At 43.3% G+C, this 26,997-nt stretch overlaps 1 protein-coding gene across 1 annotated transcript in view; it reads right to left on the reverse strand.

Annotated features, from left to right (window-relative positions):
* Positions 1 to 8,509: 8,509 nt before the first annotated feature.
* The window catches only part of Itih6 (inter-alpha-trypsin inhibitor heavy chain family member 6), a 28,464-nt gene continuing 9,976 nt past the window's right edge, over positions 8,510 to 26,997 (reverse strand). Inside the window, 10 exon segments of the mRNA XM_027950164.2 lie at positions 8,510 to 8,721; positions 9,616 to 9,993; positions 10,916 to 11,029; positions 11,270 to 11,305; positions 12,025 to 12,117; positions 13,898 to 14,926; positions 14,929 to 15,930; positions 16,627 to 16,798; positions 22,012 to 22,128; positions 26,625 to 26,794. Coding sequence (XP_027805965.2) covers positions 8,510 to 8,721; positions 9,616 to 9,993; positions 10,916 to 11,029; positions 11,270 to 11,305; positions 12,025 to 12,117; positions 13,898 to 14,926; positions 14,929 to 15,930; positions 16,627 to 16,798; positions 22,012 to 22,128; positions 26,625 to 26,794 — 3,323 coding nt within the window.

Below are 26,997 nucleotides of genomic sequence, written 5' to 3' on the forward strand. Positions count from 1 at the left end.
TGCATAGTTATAGCTTTAACTTCCTTGAATCTTTTGGTATAATTACTACTCCATCATTACTGTGTACTTATTCCTTTAATTTGCTTATAGTGTTTAATTTAGTGTTTATTATATTAATTCTAATATAATGACTTGCTTGATGTTCTATTCAGCATCTATTTCCTCCCTTATCCAATATGTAGAAGTCATATAGTTGGATGGGGTTGACACAATCCTTTGATCCATTAATGGGCCCAAATTTCCACTAGGCTAGTTACCACAAACACATATTCCAGGACCCAACTATTGATTCTGAGATGGGCATGTACCCAAGGTAAAGTGAAGCTCAGTACTTTTGTTCAGTGGTTGTTGCCAATGTCAGTCACCCTGTTATCAGGAGAGCCAACCTTAGGATAGAGTGGCTTTGTGGAGAAAGAGAAAAAAAGCTGGATTCTTATTTAGTGACATCATTAAGCAGTTGGACTGGTTCAGTATTCTTCTGAAGTCCATCTTACTTCTGGATTCTTTTTTAATTATATGAGCCAATAAATTCCTCCTTATTAAAGCAGTTTGAGCTGAATTTTCCATTACTTGCAACCAAAAGCATCTTAACAAAGAAGTCTATGAAATTTCAAAAGATTTGGAGAAAGAGGTAAGATTGAATAATGAACAAATACTTGGGAGACCTCAGATACCTTAAACGAATGTATTCTCACCAAAGTCTGCTTCTTCTCCTATGTTCCTCTATCTTAGAAAATGGCTTCAACATTCACCCTATTATTCAAGCTAGAAATAAACATGGAAGTCATACTATACTTCTTTTTCTCCCTCACCTCCAATCAAATAATCCATCATAACACCTTCTACTTTATCATTTCTGCAAGATTCCTTTATTTCTCTAATCCATTGCTTCTGGCCTATGGTCCATAATAATCTCTGTGACCTGGCTCCTGTTTCTTTTCACATATTTTCTCATGCTTCTCTCCTTCCCTTGATTTCTCTAATTCCTTCTATGCTGAACTATTTCCTGCACAAAATGTGGCAGTTTCATCTATTCCTTTGTAGAAGGTAAACTCTATGGAGTCCATGGACTGTATTCATTTGTTCACTTCCAAATTCTCAGCATCTAGCACATTGCTTGGTACATACTATGTGCTCACTAATATTAGTAGAATTAATGAATGAAAGAATGAATCTTTCAGACTTTCCTCAAGATAACCTCTATATCTGAAATATTATTTTCTTCCACTGTCTTTCTTTGACTAATTCTTTGTCCTTTTTCACTAGACCTGGATCTTGCCTCCTCTGGTAATCCTGCTCTGACTTTTGGGCTGGATTCTTTGATCATTAAGTATTCCCACAGACTGTGTTCACCTGTGTCCTAGCATTGGTCATATTATATCATCATTGTCTGTTTCAAAGTCTATATCTCCAAGTGGGCTTATTGTACTAGAAGACAGGGCCTAGGGCACATAACTTGTTTTACTCTGGAAGCCCACAATGAAAGTTTGTTGAATGAAGACTATGCATGTGAGTGGAAGATGGAACATTTGTGTGTATTTGTTCCCACTTCCTAACACCTCAATTTGCTCTTCTCTCCCCTCTCTTCTCCCTCATTTGGTTCCAAACACCTCCATTCTTTTCCACAGACTACATTTTGTTCTCGTGATGGCAGGAGAAAGCTTACATTTATTATTCACATTCCCTCTTTCCAATTTACTCATTTTCTCCTGCCATCCACCTTCCACTCTAGTCACCACTCCCTGACACAGAGCACTCTCATGCCCTGTCCTCTCTCAAGACTCAGAATTAGGTCCTTCTTCTGCTATATTTTCTTTTTCTCCTCTTTGCCAGAAGAACACTGATTTTGCAAGGCTTAGAATTGAGAGCAGCCCAGATTCTTTGTATTCTGTTGTCTGCGTATCCTACTGCCTGTGTGTCCCATTTATGAATCTCAGTGTCTTTGTGCTCCAATGTCTGAGTGATGTAGTATTTGAGTAGATCTCAGTGACTGTGTGTCCAAGTGTCAGTATGTTTCAGCTTCTGTGCATTCTGGTTTCTTTATGTCCTAGTGACTGGGTTCCAGTGTCTCAGTATTCCAGTGACTATGTGCCCAAGTTTTTCTCTATCTGCATTCAAGTGTCTATGTGTCTTTAGAATCAGTGTTTATGTATTCTAGCATCTATATTTCCTGGCATTGGTATTTGCCTCTTTGTGTAGACGTCAGTATCCCTGCACCCCAGTGTTTGTGCACGTCCCAGTGATTGTATTGGGCAGTGTTTGTGTGTCTCAAAGTCTGTATATATCTCAGTGGCTTTGTTTTTCCTGTTTTCAATAAGTTCCAGTGGCTGTGCCTCTCATTGTCTGTGTTTCCTAGTGACTGTCACAGGGTCTGGGTATGTTCCAATAATTATGTCTCAGTTTTTGTGTTCCAGTGTCTCTTTGACCCTGTGTTTGTGTGTTCTAGGGTCTTAGTGTCTGTCTTTTGACCACATATGCTTGGGTTTGTGTGTCCCAGTCAATGTGTTCCATATCCTGATGCTTGTTTCTCTTTCATTTTTTGGGGAGAGGGGGGGATACCAGGGATCGAACCCAGGGGCACTCGACCACTGAGTCACATCCCCAGCCCTATTTTGTATTTTATTTAGAGACAGGGTCTCACTGAGTTGCTTAGCACTTTGCAGTTGCTGAGGCTGGCTTTGAACTCTCAATCCTCCTGCTTCAGCTTCCTGAGCTGCTGGGATTACAGGCATATACCACCGTGCCTGGCTCCAATGTCTGTTTCCCAGTGCCTGTGTATCTCATTGTATATGTGTCTGAGGGTTGTGTATTTCTCCATGACTATGTATCTCAATGTGTGTCTTGGTGTCTTTTGTGAGTTCAACTGTGTGTGCATGTATGTATGTGTTTATGAATCTCAGTTTCTGTGTCACGGTGTCTATGTACCCTGGTGTCTGTATACCCCAGTGTTTCTGTGCTCCAATGCCTTTTTCCTGGTGCCTCTGTGTCCTAGCATATTTATGCTCAAGAATCTCTGTATCTTGATATGTGCATATTACCATGTCATTATGTCCCAGATTATATGTGTGTGTCAATGCATTTGTATTTCTGTGCCTATATTTCTTTGTGTATTTATGTCAAAATGTCTGACTTTCTCAGATTCAGTGTCCCAGTGCCTGTGTATGTACCTCAGTGTATATGTATGTTTCAATGTTTGCATATCTCAATGTCTGGGTGTCTGATGGGCTATAAGTCACAATGTGTATTTATCAGGTCTGAGTCTGTGTGTCCCAGCGCCTGTGTGTATCTGGGTATCTGTATCTGAATCGTAATATCTGTTTTTCATTATCATTGTGCCCTAGCATCAGCATGTCACATTTTGTCTTTCAGTTCCTCTGTGCCTCTATGTATCCCAGTGTCTGTGTGTCTCTGCATCTGTGTATCCTAGTATCTGTGTGCCCCAGTATCTATGTGTCTCAGATGTATATCCCCCAATGTTTATTTTATTCCATATCTTTAAGTAGCAGTGTTTTTGTGTCCCAGTGTCTATGTCTTAATGACTATATATGCCTCAGTGTCTCTGTGTTACAGTATCTTTGTAGTCTTAGTGTCAATATTGTTAAGCATGTGTGTGACCAAGAATCTTTGTGTTTCTACAAGTCAGTTTCAGTGTATCCCAGAGCCTGTGTTTCAGGCTGTCTTTCTTATATATCAGTGTCTGTATGTTTCTGGGCCTGTGTATGTTTCATTGTCTATGTTTCTCAACGTCAGTGTGTCCCATTGTCAAAATTCTAGTGGCAGCATGTTTCATTGAGTCTCCAGTTTCAGTAGTTCTGTGCTAAGTGTCTTTGCATCTCTGTGTCCCTATGTCCCTATGTATCAGTGTTCTACGTATATGTTTATATATGTTCAACTGTCTCTATGACCTAGTGTCTGTATATTCAATAATTTTTGTCTTCGTGTCTGTTTATCCATTTTTTTTTTTACCCAGCGTCTGGTACGTCTCAGTGTCTGGAATGCTAATAATCTGTATATCTCAGTGTCTGTGTATGTCCTGGAGTCTGTGCTATTTAGATTCTGTATATCCCTTTTCCTGTTTATTAGTTACTATACATCCAGTGTTTGTGTGCTCCAGTGGCTGTGTATTCCAGAGTAAACATGTTGTGGTGTATCTGTGACTGTTTTGTGTGTGATGGTTTCTGTACCTCAGTTTCTACATGTTTTTGTCTACATATCCCTGTGTCTACGTGTCCCAGTGTTTGTGTGTCCCAATGACTGTGTATCCTAGTGTGTGAATATTTTCCAGTACCTGCATGTCCCAATTTCTAAGTACTCCAGAGTTTGTGTTTTTCAGTATCTGTGTATTAATGCATGTATTTCTGTGTCTCTGTGTCCCGGTGTTTGTCCCATATCTGTGCACTGCTACTTTTTTGTTCCCAGTATCTGAGTGTCCCAATGACTGTATCCTCCAGTATCTTTACATCCAATTGTCTTTGCATGTCATGGCTGTGTCCCAGTGTCTGTGTATCTCAAAGTGTCTGTATCCCAGTGCCTGCCTACTCCAATAGCCATAAGTTCTAATATTTGTGTTTACCCCTATGTACCAATGTTTATGAATCCCAGTGTTTTTGGATCTATGTGTCTGCTCTCAAAGTCTATAGGCACCAAATGACTGTGTGTCAACAGTGTCTGCATATTCTTCAGTGTCAGAACAACACAACCTCTTTATCTGCCTGAATAACCCAGTGTCTGTTTGTTCTAATGATTGTGTGTTCCAGTGTCCATCTCAGTGCCTGTGTATGTCCTAGTATCTGTGCTCCTCAGTTTCTGTATGCCAGTGTTTGCATATCCAGATGAGCTGCATGTCACTTTGTGTCTCTTAATTTCAATCTGTCTGTGAATTTCCATATCTGTGTCCTAGTGTCTGTGTCACAATGTGTAGAAACCTAGGTCTACGTAATTCCATGCCTGTATGTTTATGCCTCAATGACTATACGTCCCAGTGTTTATGTGTCCCAGTGCCTGTGTACTTCAGTGTGTATATATATATATATATATCTATATATATATATATCTCAGTGTTTGCTTGTTCCATTGTTTGTGAATCTCAGTGCCTGTATGTCTCATATATATATATATATATATATATATATATATATATATATATATCCTTGTGTCTGTGTGCCTCAGTATCTATATGTCCCAAGGTCAGCACATTTCTGTGTTTTTGAGCTTCATTTTCTATGCCCCAGTTTCTTTGTGCCCTAGTGGTATGTGTGTCCCTCTGTCTGTATATGCCAGTGAATGTGTGTACCTGTACCTGTGTACCAAGGTCTCATCCCATTGTTTTTGTATGTCTTGCATCTGTTCTAGTGTTTGTGTGTGTTGAGTATTTGTTCATACCAGTATCTCTGTGTGTTTTAGTGGTTGGCTATGTTTCCTGTTAGCTATAGGGATCTTATTATCCATATGACAAGTGTCTTGCTGGGATCCAGTGTCTACATATTTCATATTTCAGTTTCTGAAGGTTTTTTATGTCTCAATGTCTCTGGAGCTTTCATTGTATACTGTGGTCCAGTATCTATATGTCCTTGGTTCTCTAAGCCTGTGAGTTTCTGTGTCACATCCTTTATGCATCTCTGTGTCATCATACAGCTTACAAGTCTCTGTTTCAGTATCTGTATATCCCCATCTCTGGGTGACTCTAAGATTCTTATATTCTTTATGTCTGTTCTTTGTCTCTGTGTCCCAGGTCTCTGTGTTTTAGTGTCTCTTATCCTTGAGTTTTGCATATCTTGAGCCTCTGTTCTAGTATCTGTGTCTCAGTGTCTGGTCATTCAATGAGCTTATGTGTTTGAGAGTGTGTGTGTTCCTTTTGCTGTAGATCACTGAGTTTGTGTGTTCATGATACTTTACATGTCCCTGAATCTGCATATTCTTGAGTCTTTGTCTATCCTTGAATCTTTGTGCATCCTTGAATCTACATGTCTCTGAATCTTTACATGTCCCCAAGTCTTTGCATATGACCTAGTAGCTATATACCTCTATGGCTGGTTGCTTATGAAATTTTGTGTTCCATTATCCATTTGCCCCATCTCTGTGTACTCCCAAGTCTTTTGTGCCTCTGAAACACTGTAATCCAGTGTACACGTGTCTCTGAGTCTCTATATTCTTGTATCTGGGTATCGCTGAGTCTTCATGTTCCAGTGTCTTAATGCTCATGGGTCTGCATATACCTCCTTCCATGTACTTGGTGTCTGTATATCTCCAGAACTTTGTTGTCCATGTCCATGCCTCTATTGGTGTTTTGGTAGTTATCCTCTTGTCCATCTATTTCTCCTTTATTTTGTCAGTGTCTCTGTAGTTTTGCTTCATTTTGTTATTGTGGCTGTGTCTTAAGTTGCTCTGGTACTTGATGCCTTTCTTAGTCCCTAGGTCATTTTCTCTGGGTCTCTATGAATATGTTCCAGTTTCTATGGGTTTGTCTAGGTGTCTCCCTGTATCTCTTTCTATCTTACTCTATCCTGGTTTTGTTTTGATCTGATTCACCACATCTGTGTTCTCTGCCTCTCTGTATCTAGTTCCATGTTTTTTTTAATCCTTGAACCACTATCTTTAGGCCCCTGTGTTGAATTCACTGTCCCCATCCCTTCATTTGTGCTATTGGTTGCCTGTTTATGTGTCACTATTCTCGGTGTCCCTTCATTCTGTGTGTCTTTGTATTCCTGCCTCTCTGGATAGATTTCTTTGTCTCAATGTTTCTGTCCATTTGCTTATATTCTGTGTCTAGGTTTCCTTGTTCCTGTCTCTACCTTTCCAGTTGTGTTCCTGTGTCTAGCCTCTGTCTCATGTGACTGTGTTTGTGGGTTAACATTCCCATGTCTAATTGTTCTGGGTCTCTGTATTTGAATTCCTGTGTTCTTTTTGTCACTGGTCAAAATGTACCTGGGTCTGCACCTTGCCTATCCTTCCTTATGTCTCTCATATGGCCTAAACCCTATCTCTGCTGTCGTCACTGTTCAAGTACCTTAGACTCTTCTCTTTGTCTCTGGATCTCTGAATATATGAATCTGTGTTCCTGTCTGACTCTTTGTGTTCCTTTGCATGTGTCTATGTCTCTGGGTCTTTGTTATCAAATTTAGGACCGTGTAATGTCTCTGTTTTTACATCTTTGTATGTCTTTGGCTCTGTGTCTCCATGTTCTTTCATCTTCTTCCCTGTCTGCAGGTCAACATGTCAGTGTATCTCTGTTTTTTTTTTTTTTTTTTTTTTTTTATCTTTCTGTCATTGGTATCTTGAACTTAGGTCCTGACCAGTGTCTCCCTAGTTGCCTTTGTGTCCCTGTATCTCTGTGTGTTTTGATTTTCCTGTTCCTATGTCTAGATCTCTTTGTATATCTATTTCTAAGTTTATATGTTCTTATGGCTAAGTGTCTTCACATTAACCATTGAATGTATGTCCCTGAATTACCTTGTTTTTATCTCCTTGCATTGTTGTGACAGGGACAGTAACTCAAAATCATGGGGTCATAGAGGCTCAGCAAGAGAGCATCTGTTTTTCTTTCTAGACTTTTATTCCTGATTCTGTTGCCTTTGTATGTCTGACTCTTTCTTTGTATGTCTGTATGTTCCTATATCCATGGTTTCTTTTGTTCTGATATCCCTGTGGCTTGTGTTTCCATAGTCTCTGTCCCTTTATTTCCATGTTTGTGTCCTTGTTGCTATCTTTCTGTGTGTAATTCTGTGTCTTTCATTGTGAGCATATATATTTGTGTGTGTACTGCTATTTCATGGGATCTCTTTGTTTATTTCATTCATCAGCAGATATTTACTAAGCACCTACTATGTGCCAGGCACTGGGGCTACATGGATAATTCAGAAAAGGCCCTTGCCCTGAAAGAGCTTACATTCTAAGTTAGGGATCCAGATGAGTAACTAGATGATTATTACACTGTATGATAAGTGCTGTAAACTAGAAGGGGATGGCATTAGGCTATGGGAACATGGAAGAAGGAGTCAAACTCAATCTAAGGAAAGGGTCAGAGAAGGCCTCTTAGAAGAGGTGGCAACTGAGAGGTGAAGGGTGAATTAAATTTACTTACATGAAGTAAAGAAAGAGTGTCCCATGCAGAAGGAAGAAATCATGCAAAGATCCAGTGATGGGAGGGAGTGTGGTTTGTTATGGAAACTCCAAGAGCCTTAAATATACCCTGAGAGCCAGAGAAAGTTGTGACCAGGACAAGAGACTCAGTTTTTGTTTTAAGAAAGTCACTTCCAGGGGTGTTGTGAAGTATGGATTTGGAGGGAGTAGAGACTGGAGACAGGAAGGACTGTGCAGAGATAGGAATCCCTAAGCCTGTAGGTCCACAGGTCTGCATATCTACATGTTTATATATCATAGTATATGGATCTCTTAGCACATGTGTGAGTGTATGTGTTTGTGTCACTAGGTCTTTGTCCCTGGCTCACTCTATGTGCTGCCTTCTGGATGTCCCAAATTCAAGTCTTCTTGTTTTGGTGTTCAGGAACCATCACAGGACATAGGCAAGGTAGGGCTGGCCCAGCAGCTGCTCTACATGAGAGCGTTTCACCAGCCAGCAGGAAGCCCAGCGGGGCAGCAGCCTTGGTGACTCCTTCAGCAGCCTTTTGCCTAGAACTACAGGCACATCTGGATCTTGGTGCCTCCGCAGACAAGGCCCATTGGGCCCTCTCACTAGTTGGATATCTGTGTGCTGGAACTGCCCTGAGAAAGAAAATATCAGAGTTGTGTCCTTAGTCCCTGATCAGAGCTCTGAGAAGATCCTAAAGTAGGAAAACCAGAAGGAAAAGTAGGCAGGTGGATGGGAAGCAAAAGCCTGGAGAAGGGAAGAAGATGGTCACTGTGGGAAATATGGAGGATCCAGATGTGACAGGGGTGTAGTATTGAAGTAGGAAGCTAAGACAGATAAGATAGCAGAGGAAGGAGGACAGCCAGCTTTGGAGGAGAGACAGGGCAGATTGGGGGGAAGGAGAGAAGTACAGGGAGACCCAGAGGAGGAAAAAGTATCTGTCCAACCCAATGTCATTGTCCAAACTGTTGGGGGCCTCTTCCTTAGGTTCTACTAGTATCTCTGGACCTGCAGTCTCTTTCACAGTAGGATAAAGATCCAGAGAGAACTTAATAATACTCTCATCTGACTGTGTCTCTTCCCTGCTTATAACCTTTCATGGTTTCTCATTGTCTTTAGGATAAAACCAAATTCTTCATCTTGGCACCGAGTTCTGACCACTCCAGTTCTAGCTTCTCCAATCTCTATTCCTTTCACCCATATTCTTGCCCAGCCTTCTAGATGCAATGTAGGCAGTTTTCTTTTTCTCCTGTAGAAGGTCTTTCTTGAGCTTTGAGGCTGAGCAAGATCTCCCTCCCTGGGTTCTTCTAGACTACTTTCTATTCAGGATTGATCCATCCCTGTGATCACTGTTCATGTCTGGACCTTTCTTTTTCTCAGACCAGGAGTTCCTCAAGGGTAGAGCCTGCTCTGATTCCTCTTTGTGATTGGGTATTCAGAGTGCTGGGAGCCCACTGGCCTTTCATCCTGCCAAAGGTCTCTCTTGGGACTGGTGTTCCCTTGCTCCTCTCAGCCTTAGCAGTACTTACCTATTAGGCCACGGGCTGAGGAGCTGAGACCTGAGCCATTGGCCACATAGAATCCCAAGTGGGGTAGTTGTAGTGTGCTGGGATGTCTGTAGCGGTGCCGGAGGATGAGGAACTCAAGGTAGTTTCCAATGTGGAGAGTGAGGCGGGCTGCAGCAGCTACTTGGAGCTTTAGTTGGGGCTTCCTCACTAGTGCAGGCTGGTCCCAGGACAGGCACAAGGTGCTCTCACCTTGCACAGATATGGAACTACGGCTGATGGTGATAGTGTAGGCCTGAGGTTTGTCTGTAGTGATTTTGATGATCTGGAAGTAGGTGCGGGTCTGGTCCTTGTGGCCTGGTCTTGGTGGTGCTCCAAGCAGTTTCCCACTGACATGCAGCCCTGGAGCAAGGGGAGTGTGGGTCCAGAGCATGGGCTTTCACCTGAGCATTCACATCATCACCCACAGTATGAGCAGGGATGAGGTCTTGGGGCCCAGGTTCCAGATGAACTACTATAGATATGTGGCTAGAAGTCTAGCTCGAGAGAAAATAATTCCACCATAGTCCACCCTCAGTTTTTTGTGTGTGAGGACAGGTAATATGTGTGCACATGCTCACCCCAGTGTGGTGATTTGCACATATATGTATGTGTTTACGAGAGAGAGAGAGAGAGAGAGAGAGAGAGAGAGAATGTTTGGTTATATTGGGAGGAGTATCTCTGGGCATGTAAGTGTATCTCCATGTTTGAAGAAGGTGGCATGATAGAGTGTGTCTTTTGTTGTATGTTAATGTATGCCTTGGATATGTTGGTGTTCTATGATTTGGTACAATAGTGTATGTTGTGTGTGCCTGGTTGTATGTTGTATATACCGATGTATATCTGGGATGTCAGTGTGCATGCATATGGATATGTGTCATCACATGTGTGACTATGTCTGTGCATCATTGCATTTTATATGTCTAGAGTACTAGAGAATGTGTGCTGTCTTTGTGTGCTGAATTCCTAGAAATTGGGATGAATCTGGGAGTATCACCTTGTGTGTCTGAGTGTGTTTATTGTGTATATCTGGGCATGTATCATGTGTTGCTGTGTGCCTGGATGCATATTTGCATATTTTTAGTGTGAGGAATGTAAAAATCATTTACCATATGCCCCAGTGTATGTTTCTGTGAGTCTCTTGGTGCTTTTGTGCATTTTTGTGTGTGTCCTCGTGTGTTTTTATGGGTTACTGGGTGTTAGTGAGATGCCAAATATCTGGAGATATTGACATGAGTATATTGGCTGTGGTGTTGTGTGGAGATGAAGTTACTGTGACTCTCACCTGCCTTCGGGTCCTCTATGAGCTGCAGCAGATCTCCTGGGCGTCCATCAAGTGTGAAGCAGATCCTCTCTTCTGAGTGTGGGATGTGGATCACAAAGTGGGGGTCCCCATCCACTGTAAGGCAGGAGATGTAACTCTGAAGTTATGGTCTTGGAAGGAATGGGATGGAGGAGAAGGAAAGGAAAGGAGAAGGGAAGTGGCTATATCTATTGAGAGAGAGAGAGAAAGAGAGAGAGAGAGAGAGAGAGAGAGAGAGAGAGAGAGAGAGAGAGAGAGAGAGCCCAGCCCCACCCAGTCCCAGTGCATGAGTTGTCCTGTACTAAAGAAGGAGAGTGATAGAGATGGCTGGCTTACCAGAGGATGAGAAGGTGAAGATTCTTGGAAATGTGCCTGCAAAGGAGAGAGAGAGCCTGAATAGTGAGGGACAGATCTAACACATTTCTAGGAACCCTGAGACACCATGGCCTCTGAATCACCTCATCCCACACAAGGGCCAAATTCCTGAGCTCATTATTTCAGGCTTTTCTGGAATCTAGCCCCTTCCTAACTCTCCAATGTTTTCTTTATGCTGTATCTCAGCTGAACTGACTATTCTTATGAGTGTCCTGCCTTCTGGAGTTATCTTTTTCTCCTGTTTTTCCTGCCACCTGGAATGTTTTCTTTTTCCTTAACTACCAAGGAGAAATTCCTAGTTATTTTTCAAGGCCAGCTCTATTAATGGATTAATGGGTTATCAAGAAATGACTTTGTTATAAAAATGAACTCTTTCTACCTTGCTCTGTTTCACTGAACCACTTTGGGACTCTGCACAGGGTTCCTACCACCAAGAAGGTTCTCAGAAATGTAGCTCTTCAACCTTCGACTTCTCAGAATCCAGAACTGTTGGATGAACAAACCTTTACTCTTTATAAATTACCTAGTCTAATGACATTCAGTTATAGCTACCTAAAATGGATTGAGATAATGGGCATTGCATTAAGCTGCTAAATTTCTGGTTATTTACTATGTAAGCAATAGAAAATTAATACTTCAATTTTTCTCCGAGTTCCCATAATGTCATTAAGAATTCTAATTAAGTGGAAATGAAGGCTTAAGGGCTCCTTGCTTACCTTTTGCAGAACCCACAGAACTTCCCTGAGTGTCCATGCTCCCTCCAGTTCCTCCCAGAATTTCCTCAGAATCGCCATCCCAATGTGGATTTCCTGCCACACTCAAAGAAATAAGAGAAATCCTTCATACTCTCAGGGCAAAGGTTCTCTGTTCACCAAAGGGCCTGTCTTCCTTCTGACTAGGAAAGCCCACACTGGCTTCTCAAAACGACCATATCTAGGACTGGGAGTTTATGTTCATTACAATTTCTTTGTCTTTCAAGCCCAGATATGTACAAAGTTCTTATTCATAGCATTCATACATAAATAATACACTAATTCATTCAAGCATTGCTTAGGCTTCAGGGATATGATATTGGAAAAGACAGACATGGTTTCTGACCTGGTGAATTTGATAGTTCAGCCAGGGAGGCAGGCATAAAGAAAATCATAATTACAAATGGTATATATAAATGCTGTACACAAAACAAATAATGGATTGACTGAATGAGTAATAGAGGCCTGAAGTGGCCTGCAAGGAGGGCTGATAAGGAGATCTGATCTAAGATCTAAGGCAGAACTGGAATTTTAGAGGCAATGGAAAGGAATGAAAGTAGTAGGAAGGGGGAGGGCAAATAGAGGAAGTAACTTGAAAGCAGTTCCTGAGTGGAGGCTAGGAAAGAGCCCATGGGAGGAGCAGAGAGAAGACCAGTGGGGCCCCAAGTCTAGAAAATTAGTAGAGAGTGGGAGAAGATGAGGACAGAGAGTTATAGGGGTAGGGATCACTGAATGCAAGGCTTTGAAGGCCATGAAGAGGACTTTGGATTTCATCCCCAGTGTGATGGGAAATGCTTGGGGGAAATTAAGTAGAAAAGTAACCTGAAGAGACTTGTGACTTTAAAAGATTCCTTTGGCTGCAGGGGGAGAATGACTTGTAGCAGGACAGGAGAGGAAGCAGAGACCAGTGATGAGGCTGGAACAGTTTTCTAGATGAGATGCAATGGTGTTCTGCTCTGAGATAATGACAGGGTTGTGATAAGTGGGTGGATTGGGGAAATATATTAGAGGTAACATTGCCAGGAACTGGGGATGAATGGGATATTGGGGGCGGGTGAGGGAGAGGGATGTGTTGAAGAAGATGTCATTTCCAAATTTGCATCTCTATAATTTACTGCCACACTCAACTGTTTTAAATCTTTCCCTATAAGATCACCCAGGACGTGTCACTCTTTCCTATAGGAAGACAGAAGAGTGGAGTGGTGAGGCACATTTATTTTTGGGACCAGATTTTATGGGTTCAAATCTCTGACTAGCTGTGTAACATTAAAGAAGTTACTTTACCTCTGTATAATTTAGTTTCCTTATGTGTAAAGCATTTATAAACAGTCTCTTGTGAGAAACAAATGAGAAGCAACAAGTACAATATGTAGAAAAGTACCTGCACATGGAAAGAGCTAAAAATGTTATTACATTATAGTCTTTGGAAAACTTAACGGTAATTATCATCATCTTCCCAAATTTTTATGCCCCTATTATTAAGCAGGGATGTTCATGGAACACAGAAAAGCCAATCAGACCTCTGCTGCCAGAGATCCTCCAATTTATAATCCTATATATCTCTCTCACTTTGGAATTATCATAAATTCTCTTGTCCAACAATGCAAATTTCAAGACTACAGCTTGACTAGTTTGTTTCTGTTCAACCTTCCCAAGGCCTTTAATTCTGTGCTTATGTACTGAGGCCCAGAAATGTTAAGCAACTAGTCCAAAGTCCCAAAGCAACTAAGCAAACAGCTAGAATCTGCACATGCCTTTTAGATTCCCAGCTCCTAGTGGTCTTCATTCACACTCTCCTTTGCCCACCATGACTTGCCCTTTTGCTCACGGCACTTACCATCTTTATCAGGAGTGAGGAAGGTATAGAAAGCTGGTGGGTTCAAAGACTCCACAAACTTGGACTCCATCATTGACTCAGATAGCAGCTCTAGCTCCTCTGGAAGAAGGAGCAGACTGATGGCCTCAGAGAGGGTGCTGGAAGGCAGCAAGATTGGCAGGTTTGGAGGGCTGCCTTCTTGCTCAGAACTGGAGTTGTTGGGTAGGACCATTGTTGGGACCCCCAGCACAGATGGTCCCAGTGCTTGCCTTGTGCCCTGGGGCCTTAACAACAGGTCTTGCTGAGGCCAGAGCCTTCCAGTGGGTAGCAGAGAAGGTGGAGTAGGGGTAAGGGGGGCAGGGAGGGGTTCTTCAAGGACAGAGTTGGTCATGGTACTGCTGGGACCTGTAGAACTTGAGACTGTGTTTGAGAATGTGTTAAAGCTCTGAGAAGGTGGGGGCCTGGGTCTGGCAGGTCTAGGGGGTAGTGGAGTTTTCAGTGTATGGGGGGTTGGGGTTCCAGGTTTGGAAAGTGATAAGTTTATAGAAATTTGGTGAGGTAAGGTACTAGGTTTAAGAGGTGATAGGATTTTAGGGGTCTTAGGCAAGAGGATACCAGGTCTAGGGTGTGGCAGGTTATTTGGGGTCTTGGGAGCAGTAATTTTAGGTCTGGTATGTGGCAGGTGTTTGGGGATCGGAAGTATAGAAACTCCAGGTCTGGGCTGTGACAGGCTTTTGGGTGATTGTGATGTGACTACCCCAGGTTGTGAGTGTGATGGGGAGTCTGTTTTAGGTCGTGATGGATTATCAGGTTTAGAATGCTGTGGGCCACCTTTGGTCTGGGCCAGGATGCCAGAACTCAGAGGTAGAACTTGTGTCTTGGAATTCATGGGTGATGTAACACCAGGATTCTGATGTGATGGAGTGCCAGACTTTGTAAGCAATAGAGTACTAGAATTTGAGGGTGTAAGGGCAACAGGTTTTGTCTTGAGAGTTGGGTGGGCCAAGGTGCCAAAATCTTGCACTGGAGTTTTGGGCTTTGGGTTGCTAAGGTAGATAAGGCACTAGAGCTCTGACCCAGTGGCTCTAACTTGTTGGAACTGGACATCTTTGTAGAAGCCATAGCAGTTGAAGTTTGTTTTATAGGCCTTGATTTGGGGGAGACCTTGGGCACCAAGGCTGGCTGAGCTGTGCCAGTCCCTAAGCCATGGCTGCTGCTGGATGAGGGCATGATGGTGGTTGGTCCGGCTGTGGTGGATGGCTGTTTCTTGGCTTCCTCACTGGCTTCCTTGGGCTGCACCATGACCAGTGAAGTCAAAGGTGTGACAAAATTGTATTCAAGGGATAGGTTGAGGATTTTGGCAGCCAGCAGATGGCGAGTGGTGGTGTCACGGGCTTGAAAACGTGCCTCCAGCAGCTCTCTAATGGTGACATAGGCCCAGAGGCGGCGGATGAATAGGGCTATGTTGAGGGCTGGCTCTCCTGGGCAACCAAATGCCTTCTGGCTGCCGTTGGTGGCTCCTTCACTGTGGCGGGTCACCAGGAGCTGACCCTTGGGGCCACGGGCTGCTAGGTGGATGCCCAGTTCCTGCTCACCTGGCTGCACCTGGCCAGCTACCACTAGCTCTGAGCCACCAAAGTAGTTGGGGAAGAGAGCCCAAGAGGAGGTCCCAACCATGCCGCCCAGATAGTCCAGACGCACATCTGCCAGCAGAGGCATGGATATCTCCTCATAAAGGCCCTCTAATTGCAGGGCTGCATCAGTGTCCTCATATATGCGTCGGGCTACTCCCCGGTTCTCCAGGGACAGGCGATGCAGCAGTGGGAAATCAGCATCATCCCCAAAGGCCAAACTGAATAGGGATACTCTATGGCCCAGTGCCTGACGAATGTTGGAGAGGATCACACTGGGGGTTGTCACGCCGGCTGTGGGCTCCCCATCTGTTAGGAAGATGATCAGAGGGATCCTCCCCATACTGGGGCCCCTCCCAGGTTCCTGGTTGCTATGGTTCAGCACTGAAGCAGCCGCCAGCAGAGCTGCATTGATGTCAGTCCCTAATCGGAGAGAAGACTGTGAGACCATGTTCTCTAGTCACTTCTATCCCCACTGCAGACACACTAGATACTTCACCAATCTCCCAGGCTTAGTCATATCTCATCTTCTCTCATTTTGCTGCTTATCCTTCCCAACTCCTTTGGCCCCACCCAGTATCTCTGAGACCTGGTGGTAGGGCCCATACATCCTTGGCTTTTATAATTTTCTGTCTTTGACTGTTCTTCAATTGTTTTTTTTTTTTTGGGGGGGTGTCTCATTTCCTAGTCATACTGGCAGCTACCCAAAGATAGCCCCCCCCTTCTTGCTACAGGAGAAGAAGTTGACAGGAGGGGTGGGTGGGAGAGACTTCAGTAATTGAGAGGGGATAGATCAAAAGCAGAAATTTGCTCAAATACTTAAAAATAAATATCTAGATTATTGATTTTAAAAGTCTTAGCAAATTCTTCTGAGTATTTGCTTTGAGGAGGAAGAAACTCAGGACCTAAGATAAATGTGCCCTAAGATACATAGGGAATCAGCTTTCTATAGGGAAAGGGAGATGGGAGGGTAACACAGAGCATGAAGGGACATATTTATATAAAATGAGACAGTTTCAGGCACTGTGAGAGGTGAGGAGGATGGGAAGTAAAGAGAGGGTTTGGGGAATTTTCAAAATCATCAGTCTGCCCATTTGGGTAGGGAGGTCTAACACTTACAGCCATCAGCTTCCATGCGACCCAAGTAATCCTTGGCACTGTGGACATTCTGGATAGTAGCCTGGATCGAACCTCCAGCTTTCCAGACACTAACTGTGTCAGAAAAGGAGATGATGTTGAAGTAGTCATTGGCTTGCAGGTCACTGAGGATCACATTCATGGCTTTTTTAGTCTGTGGGATATGGACGAAGTAAAGAAGATGGGACAAGACTTGAGGTTTCTGAGCTTGAAAGGTTCTTTCTATGCAAGGTACTAAGGTCTAAATGCTGTATGGCTTTAACACACTCTGACTTCAGCATTCAGTAAGTCTAGGATTATCAAGTCAAGATGCTCTATGGGCTTTTCAGTTCAAGGCCTAGAATTGTATTATCCAATATGGCAGCTACTAGTCACATGTAGCTATTTAGATTGAAATGTGACTTAGTTAAAATTAAAGAAAATTTTAAAATGTAGTTCTTTACTTGCAATAGCCACATTCCAAATGTTCAATAACTACATGTGACCAGTGGTTACTATAACTAGATAGCGCAGAATTTTAGAATATTTTCATAATCAAGGAAGTTCTAATAGACAGCAATGGTCTAAAAAGTTCAAACTCTGTTTTCAGAGCCCTAGAATCCATGTGTTCTATGGTTCCTAACCTTATGACCCAGGACTCAATGAGTCCAGGACTCTAAAGTTCAGGAGTCTTCAGATTTCAGGTCTGTGTAGCTATCTCTCAATGACTTTGTTTTGGTTTTGCTCTAATCTGTTATCATTCTCACTCTCTGTTTATTCTAGGCTAGTCTTCTCAGCAGCCTCCAGATAACCAAGATTCTGCTTTATCTCTAAAACTATGTTCTTGTTGTGCCTTTTAGCACATCCTCCCACTTCCTCTTTATTTATTCAAATCTTCATTATTCTTTCAGTTGTTCCTTCTCCAGAAAGATCATCTTTGAGATGTCTACTTTTACCCTTCTCACCCAGATAGTCCTTGTCACAGACTGTTCATTCTTTAAACACTTATCAAATCCTCTGAGAACAGGGCTTAGAATGCTGCTTCTTCCTGTCTCTTTCCTCCATGACAATACCTAACATAGGGCCAGGCATATAGTAGGTTCAGGGAATAGGTTATGCACATTATAGTATTGAGTATCATTTATAGAATGCTTACTGTGTTCCAGACACCATATTAAATACTTTAGATGCATCAGCTCATTTGATCTTTACAGAAACATAATGCAGAAGGCACTAATATCACTCCTGTGTTTTACTGAGGCTCAAAGAGGCAAAGTGACTTTCTTATAGTCACACAGCTAGTAGTTGATGTGTCAGGCACTTAAATTCCTATTTGAGAGATGCCAAATCCAGTGATCCTAAGAAAATATTATACATCCTTTAGACAGGTATGTATTTCAGAGACCACAAGAAGGACATTTGAGATTTGCCTTTCTGTACACCTTAAACTGATAAGAGATGTCTTGAATGCTTCTACTGTGGTGTCTTTCTTACTACTGGGAGAGCTCATGGGTTAGGTCATGGATCCTGGAGTAGGGAGCTGAGTGTTGTTTCCCTTGTGAGAGGGCTGAGACTTAAAATTATGGCCTTTCATATGACTACACCACCAATTTAAATCCACATTATGTACATCCACAAGAATGGGATCTTAATTGGAATGGGTTGTACTCCATATATGTCAAAATATACTCTACTGTCATGTATATCTAAAAACAACAAATAAAATTTTTAAAAAATGAAAAAAAGATGGCCTTTCCTGAGAACAACAGTAGAAAAGTGAGTGGCTGGGGACCTAGAAGGTCGAACCTCTTGTCAATCAGGGACAAAATATGTTTTTATAAGTCTGTTGTTTGATATCCACTTGTTTTGAAATTTCCCAGCTATCTTAGTTATTGACTACTAGTTTAATCCCACTTGGTCTGAGAGCATAGTTTGTATGATTTATATTGTTTTACATTTGTTAGGCTGTGTTTTATGGCCCAGAATGTAATCTGTTTGTAAATGTTCCTTGTGAGCTTGAGAAGAATGTGTATCCTGTTGTTGGTAGAGGAAGTATTCTACAAATGTCAATTAGATTCTGTTGATTGATGGTGCTGTTCAGGTCAACTCTATCCTTACTGATTTTCTGCCTGTGAGATTTGTCAATTACTGAGAGAGGGATAGTAAAGTCTCTAATTATAATAGTGAATTCATCTTTCTCCTTTCGGTTATATTAATTGTTACCTCATGTATTTTGGCACTGTTGTTAGGTGCATTCTCATGAAGCATTGTTATGTCTTCTTGGGGGATTGAATTTTTTATCAAAATAGTATGCATTTGCTTCTCTGTTAATTTCCTTGCTCCAAAGTCCATTTTATATTAAATGAATATATCTTCCCCAGTTTTCTTTTGCTTTGAGTATGGTATATCTTTGTCTTTTTCTTTACTTTTATTCTACCTGTATTTTTATATTTGAAGTTTCATATTTTGAGAGAGAGAGAGAGAGAGAGAGAGAGAGAGAGAGAGAGAGAGAGATGCATTGCCAATGTAGATAATAAAACAAAATTCAACTTTCTCTCTCTCTGTCTCTCTCTCTGTCTCTCATACTGGGGATTGAACCCAGGGGTGCTTAACCACTAAGCCACAACCCCATACCTGTCTTTATTTTTTTATGTGTTATAATTAGTTATACATGACAGTAGAGATAGGGTCTCACTAAGTCACTCAGGGCCTCACTAAATTGCTGAGGCTGCCTTTGAACTTGTGATTCTCCTGCCTCAGCCTCTCTAGTTGCTAGGATTACAGGAGTACACCACCATGCCAGGGGATCTGTCTTTTAATTGGCATATTTAAAACATTCATTTTTAAAGTGATTTACTGATATACTTGGATTAATATTTGCCATATATAACTGCTTTTTGTTTGTTGCCTTATTCTTTATTCCTATTTTTGTCTTCTACTCATTTCTGAGTTCTGTAGTTTTAATTGAGTATTTTACACTATCTAATTATTTCTCATCTCTTATCATATCCAGTTGAAAAAAAAATTAGGGGTTGCCCTAGATTTTGCAATGTGCACCTGCAACTAATTCAAGGCCACTTTTAGATAACACTGTACAGCTTCATGCATAGTGCAAGTATCTTGCAACAGAGTATTCCTAAAACTTCCCTCTCATCCTTTATAAAATTGTTTCATTAATTGTACATATACATAAGTCATGTTCACCCAGTGAATTTTGCTATTATGATTTTGAACAAATTGTTATCTGTTAGATAAATTAAAAATAAAAATAAAATATTTTATTTTAGCTTCATTTATTCCTTCTCTAACACTTTTTCTTCCTTTATGTGATCAAAGTATTTAAATATACTATTTTTCTCCTTACCAAAAAACTGCTTTCAAAAATTCTTGCAAAAAAAGGTCAACTGCTGGTGATTCCTGCAATTTTTGTTTGAGAAAGTAAGTCCTTAGTTCTTTTACACTGGAAGGAAAATTTTGAAGTATCGACAATGCTAAGCTGGGGTGGTTTTCTGCTTTGACACAAAATATTTCACTCCACTCTCTTCTTGTTTCCATGATTTCTGAAGAGAAGTATCATGTAATTCATATCCTTATCCCCCTAGAGGTAAGGTGCTTTGTTCCTATGGCTTTTTTTTTTCAAGATTTTCTCTTTCTCTTTGATTTTCTACAGTTTGAATGTGTTATATCTAGATGTAGTATTTTTTTTTTTTTTGCTTTTATCATGCTTGGTGTTCTTTGAGCTTCTTGGAGCTATATGCTTTGGTGTCTGTCATTTCTTTTGGAAAATTTGCATCCATAATTACTTCAAATATTTCTTTTGTTACTTTCTCTATTTTTTGTTACTTTTTCTTCTCATTTTATTATTCCTATTCCATATGCATCATGCTTTTGTAATGGTCTTAGGGTTGTTTCATGTTCTGGGGTATTTTTTCCATTCATATTTGAGAAGTTTCTATTGATATATTTTCAAGCTCACTGATTCTTTCCTCAACCATGTCCAATCTCCTGATGAGCTCATCAAAGGCAGTTTTCATTCTTTTTTTTTATTTCTAGCGTTTTTATAGAGCTTCCATATCTCTGATGCTTACATTAACCATCAGTTTTTGCATGCTGTCCAATTATTTCATTAGAACTCTTGGCATATTAATCATATATATCTTAAATTCCTGCTCCGAAAATTCCAGCATCTTCTACATATCTGAGTCTGGTTCAAATGATATAATTATGTCTTCAGATTTCAGGATTTTTAACCATTTTGCATCCTTTTTAATTTTATGTTGAGAGTAGACATGATGAAACCAGTAAAAGGAAGTGAAGCAAATAGACATTTAATGTGAAGTGTTATATCATCTACCTGAGACTACATTTGTTGTTGGCAGTAGTTGAAAGGGTCAGAGGCTAAAAGGTACTCCAGTGTTTGTATTTTCATCTCATCTTTTGTCTTTTGTTTTCCCTAAGGACTTTCTTCTTAAGGTCTAAAGCTTCTAGTGCTTTCACCTGTAGCCTCCATATATTGTGCAGTGATTGAGTTGATGTGTTCCAGTGCACGGTGAGAAGAAGTGATCTACAATATTTTGGTTAGGTCTATCTTTTGGTGAGCTAATGGCTCAAACCTGATTTTGAGACACTACCCCATGCACTGTAATGGACAAGAAGGTTGAAAAGTTCTGAAATTGAGTACATCCCTTTCCCCACACTGAAGACTGGGGATCTTGCTACAGGTTGACTGATTGCTAAAACATAACTCAGTCTTAGGTCTCAAGTGCTCTGTGATTGAAAGCTTTAAGACACAAAGACACTACTTTATCAGGACACTCAAACATCCTTCTAGAGCCTCTGAATATTATGCTTTGAGATGCTGCTTCTGGAACCTTATGGATCAAGGCACAAAGTCAAAGTTTCTGTTATTTATGACCCTAGAATCCTGAGTCAAGAGTGACTAATAGAAGTGGTATCATATTAAAATTAATTAATCCCAGAACTTTTAAACCTATAACAAAGGTACAATATAAGACTAGATCTTTACATTTAAAAATTTAACTAATAAAATCACACCAAAACTCATGACTTTGGTAAAAAAAAAACAAAAAAAAACGTCTCCATTATCTAAGGTTTTATTGATTCAGGATTCTATGAACACGGGGCAATCTAGATTGAGGGTTTTATGACCTAAAGATAAACTGGAAGGGAGAGTTACTAGAATTCTCTGTTTTCATGTCTACATGGTTCCTGTTATGTAAGGTGCCAGGGACCAAGAGGAGACCTGGCTATAGGAGACTAAAGGGTATGGGAAGGAAGGACATTGAGACTTGGGGAACCTAGAGTTCCAGCACTCACAGATTTATGAGCTTTATGAACCATCCAATGCCAACACAGGGTCCTTCTTACCTGCTTCATCTTGGTACCAAACATGGAGCCACTCACATCAATAACAAACACCACATTCTTTTCCACAGGCTGGAGGCCTCGGGGGGCAAAGTAATGAATAAAATAGCCACCATAAATCTGAACAAAAAGAAGGGAAACCAAAAAGGACTGTGAGAGAAGATTTAATCAGGCCCATCTTATCCTCCTGCACAACAGCCCGCTAGGACTGCCAGGATCCTAGGACTTCTTTCTCACTGTTTCTAGTTACAGAGGCATGTGTGCAATTGTTTGCTCAATGTCATTCTCCCCCCACCAGAACTCTTCTGTTCAGACCTTCATCCCAGGCCTTGCCCAGAGCTGTGGAGTGAAGGAGACTGGCTTGTGGCCCAGGGCTCCAAGGATCAGGATTTCTGTAATATGTGAGTTCCTGTCCGTGAGAGAGCTGGGCTTGCACAGTCTTCAGGGTCCCCAGGGACACTTTGCCTGGGCTCCAGGAACTGTAAGTATTGTTTTAACCTCCCTCAATAGAGTGAGCCTGGGGCCCAGCTCATTGCTGCCAAGGGCTGGGAATTTGCAGGGCCTCCCTCTCCTCCTAAAACCTCCTTTCTGTTGTTGCTGGGCAGAGCAGGAGGGGAGGAGGCAGCAGAGGCCAATTGAGCTGTGTGTGCAGAGGGGATTGGTTACACCAGGTACAAATGCCTTGGGCTGCCCTGGCTGTGATTGGCTGCCGAGTCTCTCCCCCTACTCCATCTCTCTCTGGCTCTCTCTGCAGAGCCAGGGGGGGCTGGGCAAGCTGAGCAAAGGGGAGGGGGCCAGAAGGTCCCTCAGCACCAGTGTCTGCTCAGCCCAGGGTTCTCTGGGCTTGCTGAGCCTCTGAGATCCCTGAAGCCTGAAGCCTGAAGCAGGCCTGGCTCTGGGAGACTGGCTCATCCTCCACTTGGCCCTCAGGTGCTCTGTGACCAGAAGGCTGGACACTGGCTCCTCCTATCTCACTGGAAAGAGAGGAGATGGGAGGCCCTTGCCCCCCTTTGAATGACTCCATAGGTTCACATGTGGCTTCTGTCTCCAGGTGAACCTGGCTCTCTGTCACAGTTCCCCAAGGCATGAATCACTCAACCTACCATTGCTTAAGCCATGAGAGAACTCAGCTGGCCTTGAGTATGACTCCCCTACAGGGGTAGGGAGAACTGTCATGCATATCACGCCACCCATGTTTGATCCCAAGCTAACCAAATCCTATTGGGACACCTGGAGCAGTACCCAGCTCACCAACCTCTCGCTGGCTCCTCCAAAATCACCCCACCCCACCTTCACAATTCAGGAAGAATGTGAAGGGCACCAGGACACACACTTGCACCACCCACCTGCCCATGGACCCATCCATCTTCTGAAGACCACACAGTCTTAACACAGACCCTAGGCAATTAGGGCTCTCAGCAGTCTTTATCCCTTGTCTTCCTTTCACCATCTCCCCAACGTGCAACCCACTGGATGTCCCATAGAATATAAAATCAGGCGTCTTTCCCATCCATGGAGGCAACCCCTTGCTCTCAATCCCCATCAGACTTCTTCTATCCAGCCTCTTCCCTCCCCATGGCATTCCAGACTAAAGACTGGGTCTCCTGAGATGGTCTCTCTTCTCCAGTTCACACCTGCACAACCACCAGGACTGATCCTGCTCCCAACTCATAGGGACACTGCTTTGCTCAAAGGCAGCTAGCTATGTGCTAGCTTACCTCCAAACTCAGTTTGTGTATTAGGAATCTCACCAGACTAGGCCTCACTGATGAGTTTCAACTTGACAATGACTTCCACTCTCTCCCAAAGCCTTTCCCCTGGCATTCTGAGATCATCAGCTGTCCACATTCTCCTAACACCTCTCAGGCCACTTCATCCAGTTTCTCTCTCTAGGACCCATTGTCCACCTGCCCCTTTTCAGTGCTTCCAGTCGGCCAGATCAGAGTGTGCAAAGACAGTGATTAGGATTGTCTCTCTCTGGAGTAAACTAGCGAGGCTCAGGGTGCTGAGCAGGCTTTCTGCTGTGGGTGGGGCCTGGCAATCTGAAGCCCCAGATCAGTGGCTGCTGAACGGGGAACTCCACCTGACGTGACATCACAGCCCGGGCCTCTGACTCCACTCATTCTCCCTGTGTAGACTCACTCTCTAGCTTGAGTTACACCGCTGAATCTCCACCTATGTCCCACATCTCTTTCTTGGCCTCAGGGTACCCGTTCCCCGACCACAACTGCCGACACACTAGCTGTGGACCTCTTCACCTGGGAGGCTGAAGATGCTTCCAACAGATGCTGCTCAAACAACAACCTCATCAACTTCCCGTAACGAAGCCCTGAGATTTTCTCAGGTGGGAGCCACTTCATTGAGCCTAACCTGGATAAGAGTGTCACCTTCAATTCTGTGCCCAGCTAGTCTGCCACCAATTCCTGCTGGTTTTATCTGCTAGAGACTTCTCGGGCTGCCCCACCTCTCCCTCCAAAACAAAACAATCTCAAATTCAGGGCTACTTTTCCTTGGGTTCCCTGCTTTTTTGCGAAGTCCTCCATCTCTACAGCTTGGCCACAGCTAGCTCCTGGGTTGCCATACACACGACCTCATAATGTACTGCCTGATCACGGCTCCCCAATCACCTACAGGACAAATAGTAGCTTCCTTTTCATGCCACTGCAGGAAATGCCAGCCATTTTCTGATCTCTTACCATTTTGCATCTGAAATCCATGCTCCCTGGTTCCCAAGCCATTTCTGACTCCCTGCACACACTCAGAGATGTCAGGCTTCTGTTGCTTTTACCCTGTGGCCCCACTTGGCCAGCATACCTTTCCCTTCCCTCATGGCCCCCACACAGGGCCTGTTTCTGGCATTCCTTATGTCCCAGGTCAGCTCGACATCCTGCAGGGTGCCTTCCCTGGCTCCCTTTCCCCCTCATCTTGCTAGCCGCACACCTTGTGCTCTCATGGAAAGGGTATGTCTCATCCTGTGTCAGGGTTGTTTCCATCTGTATGGCCACAGAAGAGGCAGGATGTGTGTGGAATCCTCCAGAGTTCCCTGCACCAGCCCAAACTGGAAACAACGACAATTAGGGGCCTAGGGAGTCCTGATGGAACAAGCAGGTGAACGCACTGGGCTTGAAAGGTGGGCACAGTCAGATAGGTAATGGTATGGGGATGGAGTGCTCCTGGCAGATGGCAGGAGGAGTCAGAGTTCACAGTTAGTGGAAGTCCTCATTGTCCAATTGAATGCCTAGTCCCATGTACCCAGTCTCTATGCCCACTCCAGGCCATTTGGAAAAGGTAAAGAACCAAGCAGCAGAGAATGTCTCCATGAACTAAACATACCTGGGTAGGTGACAGAGGGGCAGGTTATGCCCCTGCTGCCACCTGCTGACAGGGTACCCACAGCTCCTCCTCAGGGTAGGTCAAATGCTTTCTTCCCCCCTGCATAACAGCCTTGCCATACCTCTGCACCCCTGCACATGCTATTCCCTCTCTGGTGTGCTTTTCCCTTCACCAAGTTCACCGACATGGAAGCAATGCCATTCATTACCCTCATGCTCTCTGAAATGCCTACTCCTTCTGGAAGATTATTCTGAATCAGCCTTCTCTGGAACCCCCACTTTGCCCCACAGATATACACACAGTGCCTAGGGATTTGATGCACGTGATGACTATGTGGATCTGGCTGCATCAGAATGTGGAGATTAGGGGTTGAGGCCACAAATTTCTGAGTTTCTAGAGTCTGAGGGCAGGATTTGTGTAGAGGGGCTCTGCTGGGTGGCCATGTGTCCAGGTAGAAGTGAATGCACAACTCACAGGAAGAGCCTGGATGAAAGCAGAATGTCTGACAGGGGAGAGAGAGGAATTTCAGATGGGATGGAGTCATGAAGAAGAAGGGATTTGGCCCAGGATTAAGAGGAGGATGGTGACTGGTGGAGAAGGAGGAGAAAGACCCTCCCAGGGCAGCAGCTGGTCTGAGAAAATGATTGATCATACACAGAAGAGGGATCAGGTGACCCCGGGGGAAAGGAGTGAGTTGTGCACTGGGGCTGCTGGAGGGTGGTCTTTGTGCTGGCTGCTGGGAGATGTGTGGCCCAAAGACAGGCCAGGACCAGACCTATCAGGCTGTCTCCATCCTCATGGAAAGTCAAGGTCTTGGGTCAGAGCTCCACAGCTCAGAAGGAGTAGGGATCTCTCAGGGTGTTCATGAGTGGGTGGGCTCAGAACTGAAGGGCTCCCTCTTTAGGCATGCGGCTCTTTCGACAGGAAAGGCCTTTGCAACAAATAAGAGACAGCAAGAAAGTCCACAAGAGCAGGACAGTATCAGAGCCACAGAAAGTCTGAGAGTCTAACTGCTGGACAGTGGTTCACTTTGCCAAAGGGCTAGCTCTGAGTGGGCTATGCTTTGGTCCATTCTGGGAATGGGTTCATTTGGACCGTGATTCAACTCCTGTGGTTCCAGGTTCCCATCCCTTTGGGTATACACGTGGGTCCCAAGGTCAGAAGCTTTGAGATCTTACATATCATCCTATCCTTGTTTACTAGTTCCCATTCATCCCCAATTGTGTACACCAGGGCATTGTCCAGACCTGTCCAACTTCAGAACCCATGTTGTCTCCGAGTACCTGCACGTCCCCAATGATGTCCTCCATGACCACATCATATTGGACCATGAAGTCAGCCATGATGCCTGAGCTGGAGAAGGCAGACTGGTCTTGCATTGTGGGGCAGAAGATGATTCGGACACAGGTCTCTCCCTTCTCGATCCTGGTGGATGGGGGTGAGTCAGCCTCACCTGTGTGAAAGGGGACAGTTGCGGCAATGTGGCATGGAAGGCTCTCGCCAAACAGAAAATCCAGGGACATAGACAGCACAAGGGCACCATCAGGAAGGGTGAGAATTCCAACCCTTACCATCACCTGCATGCATCACCCTTCCACCTGCCCCCATGCCACTCTCTCTCCCAATCCTGCGGCCAGCTCCTGATTCACCTCCTCC

This window comes from Marmota flaviventris, chromosome X (genome assembly GCF_047511675.1).
Source record: "Marmota flaviventris isolate mMarFla1 chromosome X, mMarFla1.hap1, whole genome shotgun sequence".
NCBI lineage: Eukaryota > Metazoa > Chordata > Mammalia > Rodentia > Sciuridae > Marmota > Marmota flaviventris.